The following is a 13,216-nucleotide window of genomic DNA, read 5'->3' as shown; positions in this document are numbered from 1 at the left end:
CTTTACCCCGGCCAAGTGACAGGTACAACTTGATGGTCCCAGAAACAGCATGACCTCCCATGTGCGGGTCACATGACTTACTCCACAGCTGGAGTAAGGCCGGGACCACACAGGGCACTAGTGTGATCCTCGCATGACACTCTGCTCACGCTGGCAGCACAGCAGGAGCAGAGTGTCACTGCGACTGAGGTCCGATCATGCGAACGGACCACAGCTGCGGGGGGAGAGGGCCGGCGCCCGGGAGGAGAGGGAGGGATTTCTCTCCCTCTCTCCTCCGTAGCCGGCTATTGCCATTCTCGCACTTCATTCGCAGTACACCGGTGTACCGCAAGTGCAGTGCAACTTTTGTCTCGCCCCCATAGACTTGAATGGGCAGGTTCACAAGTTTCAGATGTGACTGTGGGGCTCTCCAGACACTCAACCAACCTCTAAGGGCTGCCTGACATTACACGCACCATTCTGGTCTACAAAACAGAAGGTGTGATTTTTTTTTCCCCCATGTGGACCTTAGGCTTTTGTCTCCTTGCACACAGACTTAAAAGGGTTATTCTCTTTTTTTTTTACAAATGTGTAATGTCAGATCATGCAAGCAAGTTACTACCTACAATTTGCAGCCGCTCTTGACATATTAACACTGGTTCTCAGCTTTTTGCCTAAGGCTAGCTTCACATTTCCGTTGTTTTTTTTATCAGTCACATGCGCTGCTTGACTCTTGTGACTGATGCGTTGTACAGAATAAGAATTCATTGTTGGACTCAGTTGTAAAACGTGAGAGAGCGATCAGCCAATCGCTCACAGCAGCCAGGCGATCAGCCAAATCGCTCACAGCAGCCACGTGATCAGCTGATCGTTAGTCCGCCAAGATAGAGCGCGCTCAGCGGAATCAAAAGGATTCCGTTGCTCAAAAAACGCTACATGCTGCGTTCCTGCCGCCCGGCCAGTCGTTCCACGACTGATCAGTCGGGCGGAGGATGCAACGCAGCGTCATCAGTCACAATCCGCCGCTCATACAAGTATATGGGAACAACGGAATCTGTTTGGCAGATACCAGAGCCGCGGATTGTGACTGATACAAATTAACAGAAATGTGAACCTAGCCTAAGAGACCGCCCATCGCCGACCGCTGTGTAGGCACTGCATAAGTTGTGCAGTCTGGAGGCAATAAGCTGTAAACAAGAGTTATAAAGTTGCACTGATGTTCCCATCTCCAAAAGTGGATGTTTTAACTACACTGGTCCATCATCGACATGGACCCCACACTGCACCCCCCAAAAACACATAGTTACGTAGGTCGAAAACCTGTCTCCACCAGTTCTACATTTTGTCCCGAAGTCATTTATAACAAACAATGTTGTGTAGTGAGGAAATCATCCGCCCTGATATAAAGCTGTTATAGTACCATTACTACCTCTTGTGGTCGGCATTCCACAGTCTGACTGCTCTAACTGTAAAGAACCCTTTCCTATTTAGCGGTCGGAATCGCTTTTCTTCCACTCGCAGTGATTGCCCTCTGGTCCTTAGTATTGTCTTTGGAAGAAATAAGTCATGTGCCAGTCCTTTATATTGACCACACATGTATTTATACATATAAATGAGATCTCCTCTGAGACGTCTTTTTCTAAGCTAAACATATCTAACTTTTTCAGCCTCTCATCATACGGGCGGCCTCCATTCCTCTCATCATACAGGCGGCCTCCATTCCTCTCATCATACGGGCGGCCTCCATTCCTCTCATCATACGGGCGGCCTCCATTCCTCTCATCATACGGGCGGCCTCCATTCCTCTCATCATACGGGCGGCCTCCATTACTCATCATACGGGCGGCCTCCATTACTCATCATACGGGCGGCCTCCATTACTCATCATACGGGCGGCCTCCATTACTCATCATACGGGCGGCCTCCATTACTCATCATACGGGCGGCCTCCATTACTCATCATACGGGCGGCCTCCATTACTCATCATACGGGCGGCCTCCATTACTCATCATACGGGAGGCCTCCATTACTCATCATACGGGCGGCCTCCATTACTCATCATACGGGCGGCCTCCATTACTCATCATACAGGCGGCCTCCATTACTCTCATCATACAGGCGGCCTCCATTACTCATCATACGGGCGGCCTCCATTACTCATCATACAGGCGGCCTCCATTACTCATCATACAGGCGGCCTCCATTACTCTCATCATACAGGCGGCCTCCATTACTCATCATACGGGCGGCCCCCGTTCCTTGCAACAATCTAGTTCTTACCTTTGAACTGATTCTAACCTCTAAATGTCCTTTTTAAATGTGGAGCCCAAAACTGGATCCCATATTCCAGATGTGGCCTTACACTCTAAATATGAATCTGGCTTACATCAGAGCACTGCACATGGCAGGGCAATGTCAATGTGTGGAGGAGACACCATCGGGGCAGCACAAGATTTACCTTTTTATGGCTGGAAAGGATGAGAATGTCATTTACTCCGCCAAACGGTTTCGCCAACTTGGTGATTTCATTCACAAAGTACAGAGTGTCGGGCAAGTTGGAGATCAGTACAACACATTTCTCGGCTTCCTGCAGACAGAAGGACATGAGTTACCTCTGCATCTCACAGATACTACATGAACGGGAGGGACAGGAGCAGCCGGCCTACCTTCAGGTTAGGATCCTCCAGCATGTGGCGCTTGATGAAACCAGGAGGAATCTCTGGAATAAGAACACAATCTAGTGGTCACCATCAAAGTAGAAGACCAAGTGATGAGTACATCATAAGCTAACCACATCCAGCCCTGCCAGGCTCCCTAATCTGCCCTGATGATCAGATTTACGACCAAGACCCAACCTCAGAAATCTGCAGTCATTGGACGGAAGCCATTGAAAGAAGGGAATTTTGTTTACTTACCGTAAATTCCTTTTCTTCTAGCTCCTATTGGGAGACCCAGACAATTGGGTGTATAGCTTCTGCCTCCGGAGGCCACACAAAGTATTACACTTAAAAGTGTAAAGCCCCTCCCCTTCTGCCTATACACCCCCCGTGCATCACGGGCCCATCAGTTTTGGTGCCAAAGCAGGAAGGAGGAAACTTATAAATTGGTCTAAGGTAAATTCAATCTGAAGGGTGTTCGGAGAACTGAACCATGAACCAAAGAACAATGAACATGAACAACATGTGTACACAAAAAAACAACAGCCCGAAGGGAACAGGGGCGGGAGCTGGGTCTCCCAATAGGAGCTAGAAGAAAAGGAATTTACGGTAAGTAAACAAAATTCCCTTCTTCTTTGTCGCTCCATTGGGAGACCCAGACAATTGGGATGTCCAAAAGCAATCCCTGGGTGGGTAAAAGAATACCTCGATAAAAAGAGCCGAAAAAACGGCCTCTTCTTACAGGTGTGCAACTGCCGCCTGAAGGACTCGCCTACCTAGGGCGGCATCTGCCGAAGCATATGCATGCACCTGATAGTGTTTTGTAAAAGTGTGCAGACTCGACCAGGTAGCCGCCTGACACACCTGCTGAGCCGTAGCCTGGTGCCGCAATGCCCAGGACGCACCTACGGCTCTGGTAGAATGGGCTTTCAGCCCTGAAGGAATCGGAAGCCCAGAAGAACGGTAGGCTTCAAGAATCGGTTCCTTGATCCATCTAGCCAAGGTTGACTTGGAAGCCTGCGACCCCTTACGCTGGCCAGCGACAAGGACAAAGAGTGCATCAGAACAGCGCAGGGGCGCCGTGCGTGAAATGTAGAGCCTGAGTGCTCTCACGAGATCTAACAAGTGCAAATCCTTTTCACATTGGTGAACTGGATGAGGGCAAAAAGAAGGTAAGGAGATATCCTGATTAAGATGAAAAGGGGATACCACCTTAGGGAGAAATTCCGGAACCGGACGCAGAACCACCTTGTCCTGGTGGAACACCAGGAAGGGGGCTTTGCATGACAGTGCAGCCAGCTCCGACACTCTCCGAAGTGATGTGACTGCCACTAGGAAGACCACCTTTTGTGAAAGGCGTGAAAGAGAAATCTCTCTCATTGGCTCGAATGGTGGTTTCTGAAGAGCCGTTAGCACCCTGTTCAGATCCCAAGGTTCTAGCGGACGCTTGTAAGGAGGGACTGTGTGACAAACTCCCTGCAGGAACGTGCGGACCTGCGGAAGCCTGGCTAGACGCTTTTGAAAAAACACAGATAGCGCCGATACTTGTCCCTTAAGTGAGCCGAGAGACAAACCCTTTTCCAGTCCGGATTGAAGGAAGGACAGAAAAGTGGGCAAGGCAAATGGCCATGGAATAAAACCCTGATCAGAGCACCAGGATAAGAAGATTCTCCACGTCCTGTGGTAGATCTTGGCGGACGTTGGTTTCCTGGCCTGTCTCATAGTGGCAATGACCTCTTGAGATAACCCTGAAGACACTAGGATCCAGGACTCAATGGCCACACAGTCAAATTGAGGGCCGCAGAATTCAGATGGAAAAATGGCCCTTGAGACAGTAAGTCTGGTCGGTCTGGCAGTGCCCACGGTTGACCCACCGTGAGATGCCACAGATCTGGGTACCACGACCTCCTCGGCCAGTCTGGGGCGATGAGGATGGCGCGGCTGCAGTCGGACCTGATCTTGCGTAATACTCTGGGCAGTAGGGCCAGAGGAGGAAATACATAATGCAGTCGAAACTGCGACCAATCCTGAATTAGCGCGTCTGCTGCCAGAGCTTTGTGATCTTGAGACCGTGCCATGAATGCCGGGACGCCATTAGGTCGACGTCCGGTTTCCCCCAGCGGCAACAGATCTCTTGAAACACTTCTGGGTGAAGAGACCATTCCCCTGCATCCATGTCCTGGCGACTGAGAAAGTCTGCTTCCCAGTTTTCTACGCCCGGGATGTGAACTGCGGAGATGGTGGAGGCTGTGGCTTCCACCCACAGCAGAATCCGCCGAACTTCCTGGAAGGCTTGCCGACTGCGTGTGCCGCCTTGGTGGTTGATGTATGCCACTGCCGTGGCGTTGTCCGACTGAATTCGGATCTGCCTGCCCTCCAGCCACGGCTGGAACGCCTTTAGGGCAAGATACACTGCAGGGAGGACTCTGGCTGAGTCCAGGTACCCTGAGCCCTGTGGTGGAGGAAGACCGCTCCCCACCCTGACAGACTCGCATCCGTCGTGACCACCGCCCAGGATGGGGGCAGAAATGATTTCCCCTTCGACAAAGACGTGGGAAGAAGCCACCACTGAAGAGAGGCCTTGGCTGTCCGAGACAGGGAGACGTTCCTGTCGAGAGACGTCGACTTCCTGTCCCATTTTCGGAGAATGTCCCATTGAAGTGGACGCAGATGAAACTGCGCAAATGGAACTGCCTCCATTGCCGCCACCATCTTCCCTAGGAAGTGCATGAGGCGTCTCAAGGGGTGCGACTGGGCTCGAAGGAGAGATTGCACCCCTGTCCGTAGTGAACGTTGTTTGTCCAGCGGAAGTTTCACTATCGCTGAGAGTGTATGAAACTCCATCCCGAGATATGTCAGCGATTGGGTCGGAGTCAATTTTGACTTTGGGAAATTGATGATCCACCCGAATCTCTGGAGAGTCTCCAGAGCAATGTTCAGGCTGTGTTGGCATGCCACCTGAGAGGGGGCCTTGACCAGGAGATCGTCTAAGTAAGGGATCACCGAGTGTCCCTGCGAGTGCAGGACCGCTACCACTGTTGCCATGACCTTGGTGAAGACCCGAGGGGCTGTCGCCAGGCCAAAGGGCAGCGCCACGAACTGAAAGTGTTCGTCCCCGATGGCGAAACGCAGGAAGCGCTGATGCTCTGGTGCAATCGGCACGTGGAGATAAGCATCTCTGATGTCGATTGATGCTAGGAAGTCTCCTTGGGACATCGAGGCGATGACGGAGCGGAGGGATTCCATCCGGAACCGCCTGGCGTTCACATGTTTGTTGAGCAGCTTGAGGTCCAGGACGGGACGGAAAGATCCGTCCTTTTTTGGCACTACAAACAAGTTGGAGTAGAAACCTTGACCCCATTCCTGAAGGGGAACAGGGATCACCACTCCTTCTGCCTTCAGAGTGCTCACCGCCTGAAGAAGAGCATCGGCTCGCTCGGGGGGCGGAGATGTTCTGAAGAAACGAGTCGGAGGACGAGAGTGGAATTCTATCCTGTAACCGTGAGACAGAATGTCTCTCACCCATCGGTCTTGGACATGTGGCAACCAGGCGTCGCAAAAGCGGGAGAGCCTGCCACTGACCGAGGATGCGGTTTGGGGAGGCCGAAAGTCATGAGGAGGCCGCTTTGGGAGCGGTTCCTCCGGCGGTCTTTTTAGGACGTGACTTAGACCGCCATGAGTCAGAGTTCCTCTGACCCTTCTGTGGCCTGTTGGACGAGGTGAATTGAGACTTGGCTGAGGTCCGAAAGGACCGAAATCTCGATTGTACCTTCCTTTGTGGAGGTCTGTTGGGTTTGGACTGGGGCAAGGACGATTCCTTTCCCTTGGATTGTTTAATGATTTCATCCAATTGCTCGCCAAACAGGCGGTCGCCAGAAAGAAGGGAATTTTGTTTACTTACCGTAAATTCCTTTTCTTCTAGCTCCAATTGGGAGACCCAGACAATTGGGTGTATAGCTACTGCCTCCGGAGGCCACACAAAGTATTACACTCAAAAGTGTAAGGCCCCTACCCTTCTGGCTATACACCCCCAGTGGGATCACTGGCTCACCAGTTTAGTGCAAAAGCAAGAAGGAGGAAAGCCAATAACTGGTTTAAAGACCAATTCAATCCGAAGAAACATCGGAGAACTGCAACCATTCACATGAACAACATGTGTACCGAAAAAAACCCTAAGAAAACAGGGCGGGTGCTGGGTCTCCCAATTGGAGCTAGAAGAAAAGGAATTTACGGTAAGTAAACAAAATTCCCTTCTTCTTTGTCGCTCCATTGGGAGACCCAGACAATTGGGACGTCCAAAAGCAGTCCCTGGGTGGGTAAAAGAATACCTCGTGGTAGGGCCGTCAAACAGCCCTTTCGTACAGGTGGGCAACTGCCGCCTGAAGGACTTGTCTACCTAGGCTGGCGTCTGCCGAAGCGTAGGTATGCACCTGATAATGCTTGGTAAAAGTGTGCAGACTCGACCAGGTAGGTGCCTGGCACACCTGCTGAGCCGTAGCCTGGTGCCGTAATGCCCAGGACGCACCCACGGCTCTGGTAGAATGGGCATTCAGCCCTGAGGGAACCGGGAGCCTAGCAGAACGGTAGGTTTCAAGAATTGGTTCCTTGATCCACCGAGTCAGGGTGGATTTGGAAGCTTGCGACCCTTTACGCTGACCAGCGACAAGGACAAAGAGTGCATCCGGGCGGCACAGGAGCGCCGTGCGGGAATGTAGATCCTGAGTGCTCTCACCAGATCCAACAGATGCAAATCCTTTTCAAATTGATGGACTGGATGAGGACACAAAGAAGGTAAGGTGATATCTTGATTGAGATGAAAGTGGGATACCACCTTAGGGAGAAAGTCCGGAATCGGACGCCGAACCCCCTTGTCCTGGTGAAGACCAGGAATGGAGATTTGCATGACAGCGCTGCTAGCTCGGACACTCTCTGAAGAGACGTGACCGCTACTAGAAAGGCCACTTTCTGTGAAAGACGGAAAAGGGAAACAACTTTCAAAGGCTCGAAAGGCGGCTTCAAGAGAGTCATTAGAACCTTGTTCAGACTCCAGAGCTCTAACGGCCGCTTGTACGGAGTGATGAGAAGACAAACTCCCTGCAGGAACGTGCGTACCTGCGGAAGTCGGCTAGGCGTTTCTGAAAAAATACAGATAGCGCTGAGACTTGTCCTTTAAGGGAGCTGAGCGACCAACCATTTTCCAACCAAGATTGTAGGAAGGAAGGAAAGAAGGGAATTTTGTTACTTACCGTAAATTCCTTTTCTTCTAGCTCTTATTGGGAGACCCAGACGATTGGGGTATAGCTACTGCCCTCTGGAGGCCACACAAAGCACTACATTAAAAGTGCAAGGCCCCTCCCCCTCTGGCTATACCCCCCCCCGTGGTATCACGGGTACTCCAGTTTTAGTGCCAAAGCAAGAAGGAGGAAGCCAATAACTGGTTTAAACAAATTAACTCCGAATAACATCGGAGAACTGAAAAACCGTTCAACATGAACAACATGTGTACCCGCAAACAACAAAAAAACATCCCGAAGGACAACAGGGCGGGTGCTGGGTCTCCCAATAAGAGCTAGAAGAAAAGGAATTTACGGTAAGTAACAAAATTCCCTTCTTCTTCAGCGCTCTATTGGGAGACCCAGACGATTGGGACGTCCAAAAGCTGTCCCTGGGTGGGTAAAGAAATACCTCATGTTAGAGCTGCAAAACAGCCCTCCCCTACGGGGGTGTCACTGCCGCCTGCAGGACTCTTCTACCTAAGCTGGCATCCGCCAAAGCATAGGTATGCACCTGATAATGCTTGGTGAAAGTGTGCAGACTGGACCAGGTAGCTGCCTGGCACACCTGTTGAGCCGAAGCCTGGTGACGTAATGCCCAGGACGCACCCACGGCTCTGGTTGAGTGGGCTTTTAGCCCTGAAGGAACCGGAAGCCCCGCAGAACGGTAGGCCTCTAGAATTGGTTCTTTGATCCATCGAGCCAGGGTGGCTTTAGAAGCCTGCAACCCCTTGCGCGGACCAGCGACAAGGACAAAAAGTGCATCGGCACGGCGCATGGGCGCCGTGCGGGAAATGTAGATTCTGAGTGCTCTCACCAGATCTAGCAAACGTAAGTCCTTTTCATACCGGTGAACCGGATGAGGACAAAAAGAAGGCAAGGATATATCCTGATTAAGATGAAAAGAGGATACGACCTTAGGGAGAAACTCCGGAATAGGGCGCAGCACTACCTTGTCCTGGTGGAACACCAGGAAGGGAGCCTTGGATGACAGAGCTGCCAGCTCAGACACTCGCCGAAGCGATGTGATCGCAACAAGAAACGCCACTTTCTGTGACAGCCGAGAAAAGGAAACTTCCTTCAGAGGCTCGAAGGGCGGCTTCTGAAGAGCAACTAGTACCCTGTTCAGATCCCATGGATCCAACGGCCGCTTGTACGGGGGCACAATATGACAGACCCCCTGCAGGAACGTGCGCACCTTAGAAAGACGTGCTAGACGCTTCTGAAAAAACACGGATAGTGCCGAAACTTGCCCTTTAAGGGAGCTGAGCGACAAGCCCTTTTCTAACCCCGATTGCAGGAAGGAAAGAAACTTGGGCAATGCAAATGGCCAGGGAGACACTCCCTGAGCAGAGCACCAGGATAAGAAAATCTTCCACGTTCTGTGGTAGATCTTAGCCGAATTCGACTTTCTAGCTTGTCTCATTGTGGCAACGACTCCTTGAGATAATCCTGCAGATGCTAGGATCCAGGACTCAATGGCCACACAGTCAGGTTCAGGGCCGCAGAATTCTGATGGAAAAACGGCCCTTGGGACAGTAAGTCTGGTCGGTCTGGCAGTGACCACGGTCGACCGATCGTGAGATGCCACAGATCCGGATACCACGACCTCCTCGGCCAGTCTGGAGCGACGAGTATGATGCGGCTGCACTCGGATCTGATCTTGCGTAGCACTCTGGGCAGGAGCGCCAGAGGCGGAAACACGTATGGGAGCTGAAACTGCGACCAATCTTGAACCAAGGCGTCTGCCGCCAGAGCTCTTTGATCGCGCGACCTCGCCATGAATGCCGGGACCTTGTTGTTGTGCCGGGATGCCATTAGGTCGACGTCCGGCACTCCCCAGCGGCGACAGATTTCCTGAAACACGTCCGGGTGAAGGGACCATTCCCCTGCGTCCATGCCCTGGCGACTGAGGAAGTCTGCTTCCCAGTTTTCTACGCCTGGGATGTGAACCGCGGATATGGTGGATGCTCTGTCCTCCACCCACATTAGAATGCGCCTGACTTCTTGGAAGGCTTGCCGACTGCGCGTCCCTCCTTGGTGGTTGATGTATGCCACCGCTGTGGAGTTGTCCGATTGGATTCGGATCTGCTTTCCTTCCAGCCACTGTTGGAAGGCCAGTAGAGCAAGATACACTGCTCTGATCTCCAGAACAATGATCTGAAGGGTGGACTCCTGCGGAGTCCACGTCCCCTGAGCCCTGTGGTGGAGAAATACTGCTCCCCACCCTGACAGACTCGCATCTGTCGTGACTACTGCCCAGGATGGGGGCAGGAAGGATCTTCCTTGAGACAATGAGGTGGGAAGGAGCCACCATTGTAGGGAGTCCTTGGCCGTCTGGGAAAGCGAGACTTTCCTGTCCAGGGACGTTGACTTCCCGTCCCATTGGCGGAGAATGTCCCATTGAAGTGGGCGCAGATGAAACTGCGCAAAGGGAACTGCTTCCATGGCTGCCACCATCTTCCCTAGGAAATGCATGAGGCGCCGCAAGGGATGCAACTGGCCCTGCAGAAGAGATTGCACCCCTGTCTGTAGTGACCGCTGCTTGTTCAGCGGAAGCTTCACTATCGCTGCTAGAGTATGAAACTCCATGCCAAGATACGTTATTGATTGAGTCGGTGATAGGATCGACTTTGGAAAGTTGATGATCCATCCGAAAGACTGTAGGGTCTCCAGCGTAGCATTCAGGCTGTGCTGACATGCCTCTTGAGAGGGCGCTTTGACCAATAAATCGTCTAGGTAAGGGATCACCGAGTGTCCCTGAGAGTGCAAGACTGCTACCACCGCCGCCATGACCTTGGTGAAGACCCGTGGGGCTGTCGCCAGACCAAATGGCAGAGCTACGAACTGAAAATGGTCGTCTCCTATCACAAAACGTAGAAAACGTTGATGTTCTGTAGCAATTGGCACGTGGAGATAAGCATCTTTGATGTCTATTGAGGCAAGGAAGTCTCCTCTGGACATTGAGGCAATGACAGAACGCAGGGTTTCCATCCGGAACTTCCTGGCGTGCACATGTTTGTTGAGCCGTTTTAGGTCCAGAACAGGACGGAACGAGCCGTCCTTTTTTGGAACCACAAACAGATTGGAGTAAAACCCTAGCCCTTGTTCCTGAGGAGGGACAGGGATCACCACTCCTTCCGCTCTTAGGGAGTCCACCGCCTGCAGCAGAGCATCTGCTCGGTCTGGATGTGGGGAGGTTCTGAAGAACCGAGCTGGAGGACGAGAATTGAACTCGATTCTGTACCCGCGAGACAAAATGTCCGTCACCCACCGGTCTTTGACCTGTGACATCCAAATGCCGGAAAAGCGGGAGAGCCTGCCCCCGACCGGCGATGCGGAGGGAGGGGGCTGGAAGTCATGAGGTAGCCGCTTTGGAAGCGGTACCTCCATTTGCTTTCTTGGGGCGCGTGTGAGCCCGCCACGAATCTGAGTTTCTTTGCGTCTTCTGAGTCCCTTTGGACGAGGTAAATGGTGTCTTGCCCGAACCTCGAAAGGACTGAAACCTCTGCTGCCACTTTTTCTGCTGAGGTTTGGTTGTTCTGGGTTGTGGTAAAGAGGAGTCTTTACCCTTGGACTGCTTAATGATATCAGCCAATGGCTCGCCAAACAGTCTATCTCTAGATAAAGGCAAACTGGTTAAACATTTTTTGGAACCAGCATCTGCTTTCCAGTCCTTTAACCACAAGGCTCTGCGCAAAACTACCGAATTGGCGGACGCCATTGAGGTGCGACTGGTAGATTCTAGGACCGCATTGATAGCGTAAGACGCAAACGCCGACATCTGCGTGGTAAGGTGCGCCACTTGCGGCACTGCTGGATGTATGATAGCATCCACTTTTGCTAAGCCAGCTGAAATAGCCTGGAGTGCCCATACGGCTGCGAATGCCGGAGCAAACGACGCGCCGATAGCTTCATAGACAGATTTTAACCAAAGGTCCATCTGTCTGTCATTGGCATCTTTAAGTGAAGCGCCATCCTCCACTGCAACTATGGACCTAGCTGCGAGTTTGGAAATCGGGGGGTCTACCTTTGGACACTGTGTCCAGCGCTTGACCACCTCAGGGGGGAAAGGGAAACGCGTATCTTTAGATCGTTTAGAGAAACGCCTTTCTGGGTGAGCGTCGTGCTTCTGGATTGATTCTCTGAAGTCAGCGTGATCCAACAAAGCACTCAATTTACGCTTGGGATAAAGGAAACGAAACTTCTCCTGCTCCGCAGCCGCCTCTTCTGCTGAAGGGGCTGGGGGAGAAATATCCAACAGCCTATTGATGGCTGAGATAAGGTCGTTTACCATGGCATCCCCATCAGGGGTATCCAGGTTGAGAGGGGTTCCAGGAATGGATTCCTGATCACTCTCATCAGACACATCACAGAGAGACTGATTGCGCTGAGACCCTGAGCAGTGTGATGACGTCGAGGGTCTTTCCCAGCGAGCTCGTTTAGGGTGGCTGGGGCTATCATCTGAGTCATAATCCTCGGCCTGTGAAGCCGGGGACCCCCCTGTGGGCTGGATTAATTCCAAGTGAGGGGGACCTGAGGACAGAGGCCTCGCCGTGCCCAAAGACTGAGCCCCATGCATAGATTGCAAGGTTTCAAGGATTTTTGCCATAGACACAGACATATTATCCGCAAAAACTGCAAAGTCTGTCCCTGTCACCGGGGCAGAACTTACAAGCGTCTCAGCCTGGGTCACTACCTCTCCTGACTCCGGCTGGCGAAGCAGCACCGGGTCGGAGCATTGCACACAATGGGGGTCATCGGAGCCTGCTGGTAGATTAGCCCCACATGCAGCACACGCAGTATACACAGCCCTAGCCTTGGCAGCCTTGCGTTTTGAGGATGGCATGTTGTTGCTTCCACAGAGGGATCTGGGAGATGCAGCCAGAAGCGACCTCACAGTGCAAGAAATACAATATCTCTATATCCTACACAGTACACCGATACACCGTGAGGCACTAGAGGGACCAGCACAGAAAAATCGCTTACCGCCCGCTTAAAAAGCGGGTGTGTGGTCGCCAGATAGCCCCTAGTCCAGGTCTCCCAGAGCCTTGCGTCCTTCCTCCAGCCAGACTGCATGTAATGGCTGCCGGCGTCCTGAGAGAGAAGGGGGGCGGGCCCTGGGCGTTCCTGGCTAAGAGCGGGAAGCCTGCTTCCCTCTGTGCCTAGTGTGAGGGCTGGAGCATGTAAATCAGGCTCCAGCCCTCGTCGCTGCTCGAACAGCGTCTCTCCCCTACCCTGAATGACAGGGTGGGGGCGGGAACGAATCGGAGCTGCCGGCGTCCTAGGCCCAAAAAGCCGGGGAC

The 13,216-nt window shown here is 52.4% G+C and overlaps 1 protein-coding gene across 2 annotated transcripts in view; it reads right to left on the bottom strand.

Moving 5' to 3' along the window:
• Nucleotides 1-13,216, bottom strand: part of ZNF638 (zinc finger protein 638) — a 423,199-nt gene that overhangs the window by 137,547 nt on the left and 272,436 nt on the right. For both annotated transcript variants that reach the window (XM_075346112.1, XM_075346120.1), the window contains exons 12-13: nt 2,647-2,699; nt 2,439-2,567 (exon numbers count right to left, since the gene is read on the bottom strand). In XM_075346112.1, coding sequence (XP_075202227.1) covers nt 2,439-2,567; nt 2,647-2,699 — 182 coding nt within the window. The remainder of the gene's footprint in view (nt 1-2,438; nt 2,568-2,646; nt 2,700-13,216) is intronic.

Source organism: Anomaloglossus baeobatrachus, chromosome 1 (assembly GCF_048569485.1).
Source record: "Anomaloglossus baeobatrachus isolate aAnoBae1 chromosome 1, aAnoBae1.hap1, whole genome shotgun sequence".
In the NCBI taxonomy this organism is placed as follows: domain Eukaryota; kingdom Metazoa; phylum Chordata; class Amphibia; order Anura; family Aromobatidae; genus Anomaloglossus; species Anomaloglossus baeobatrachus.
This window is presented reverse-complemented; position numbering and strand designations above follow the sequence as displayed.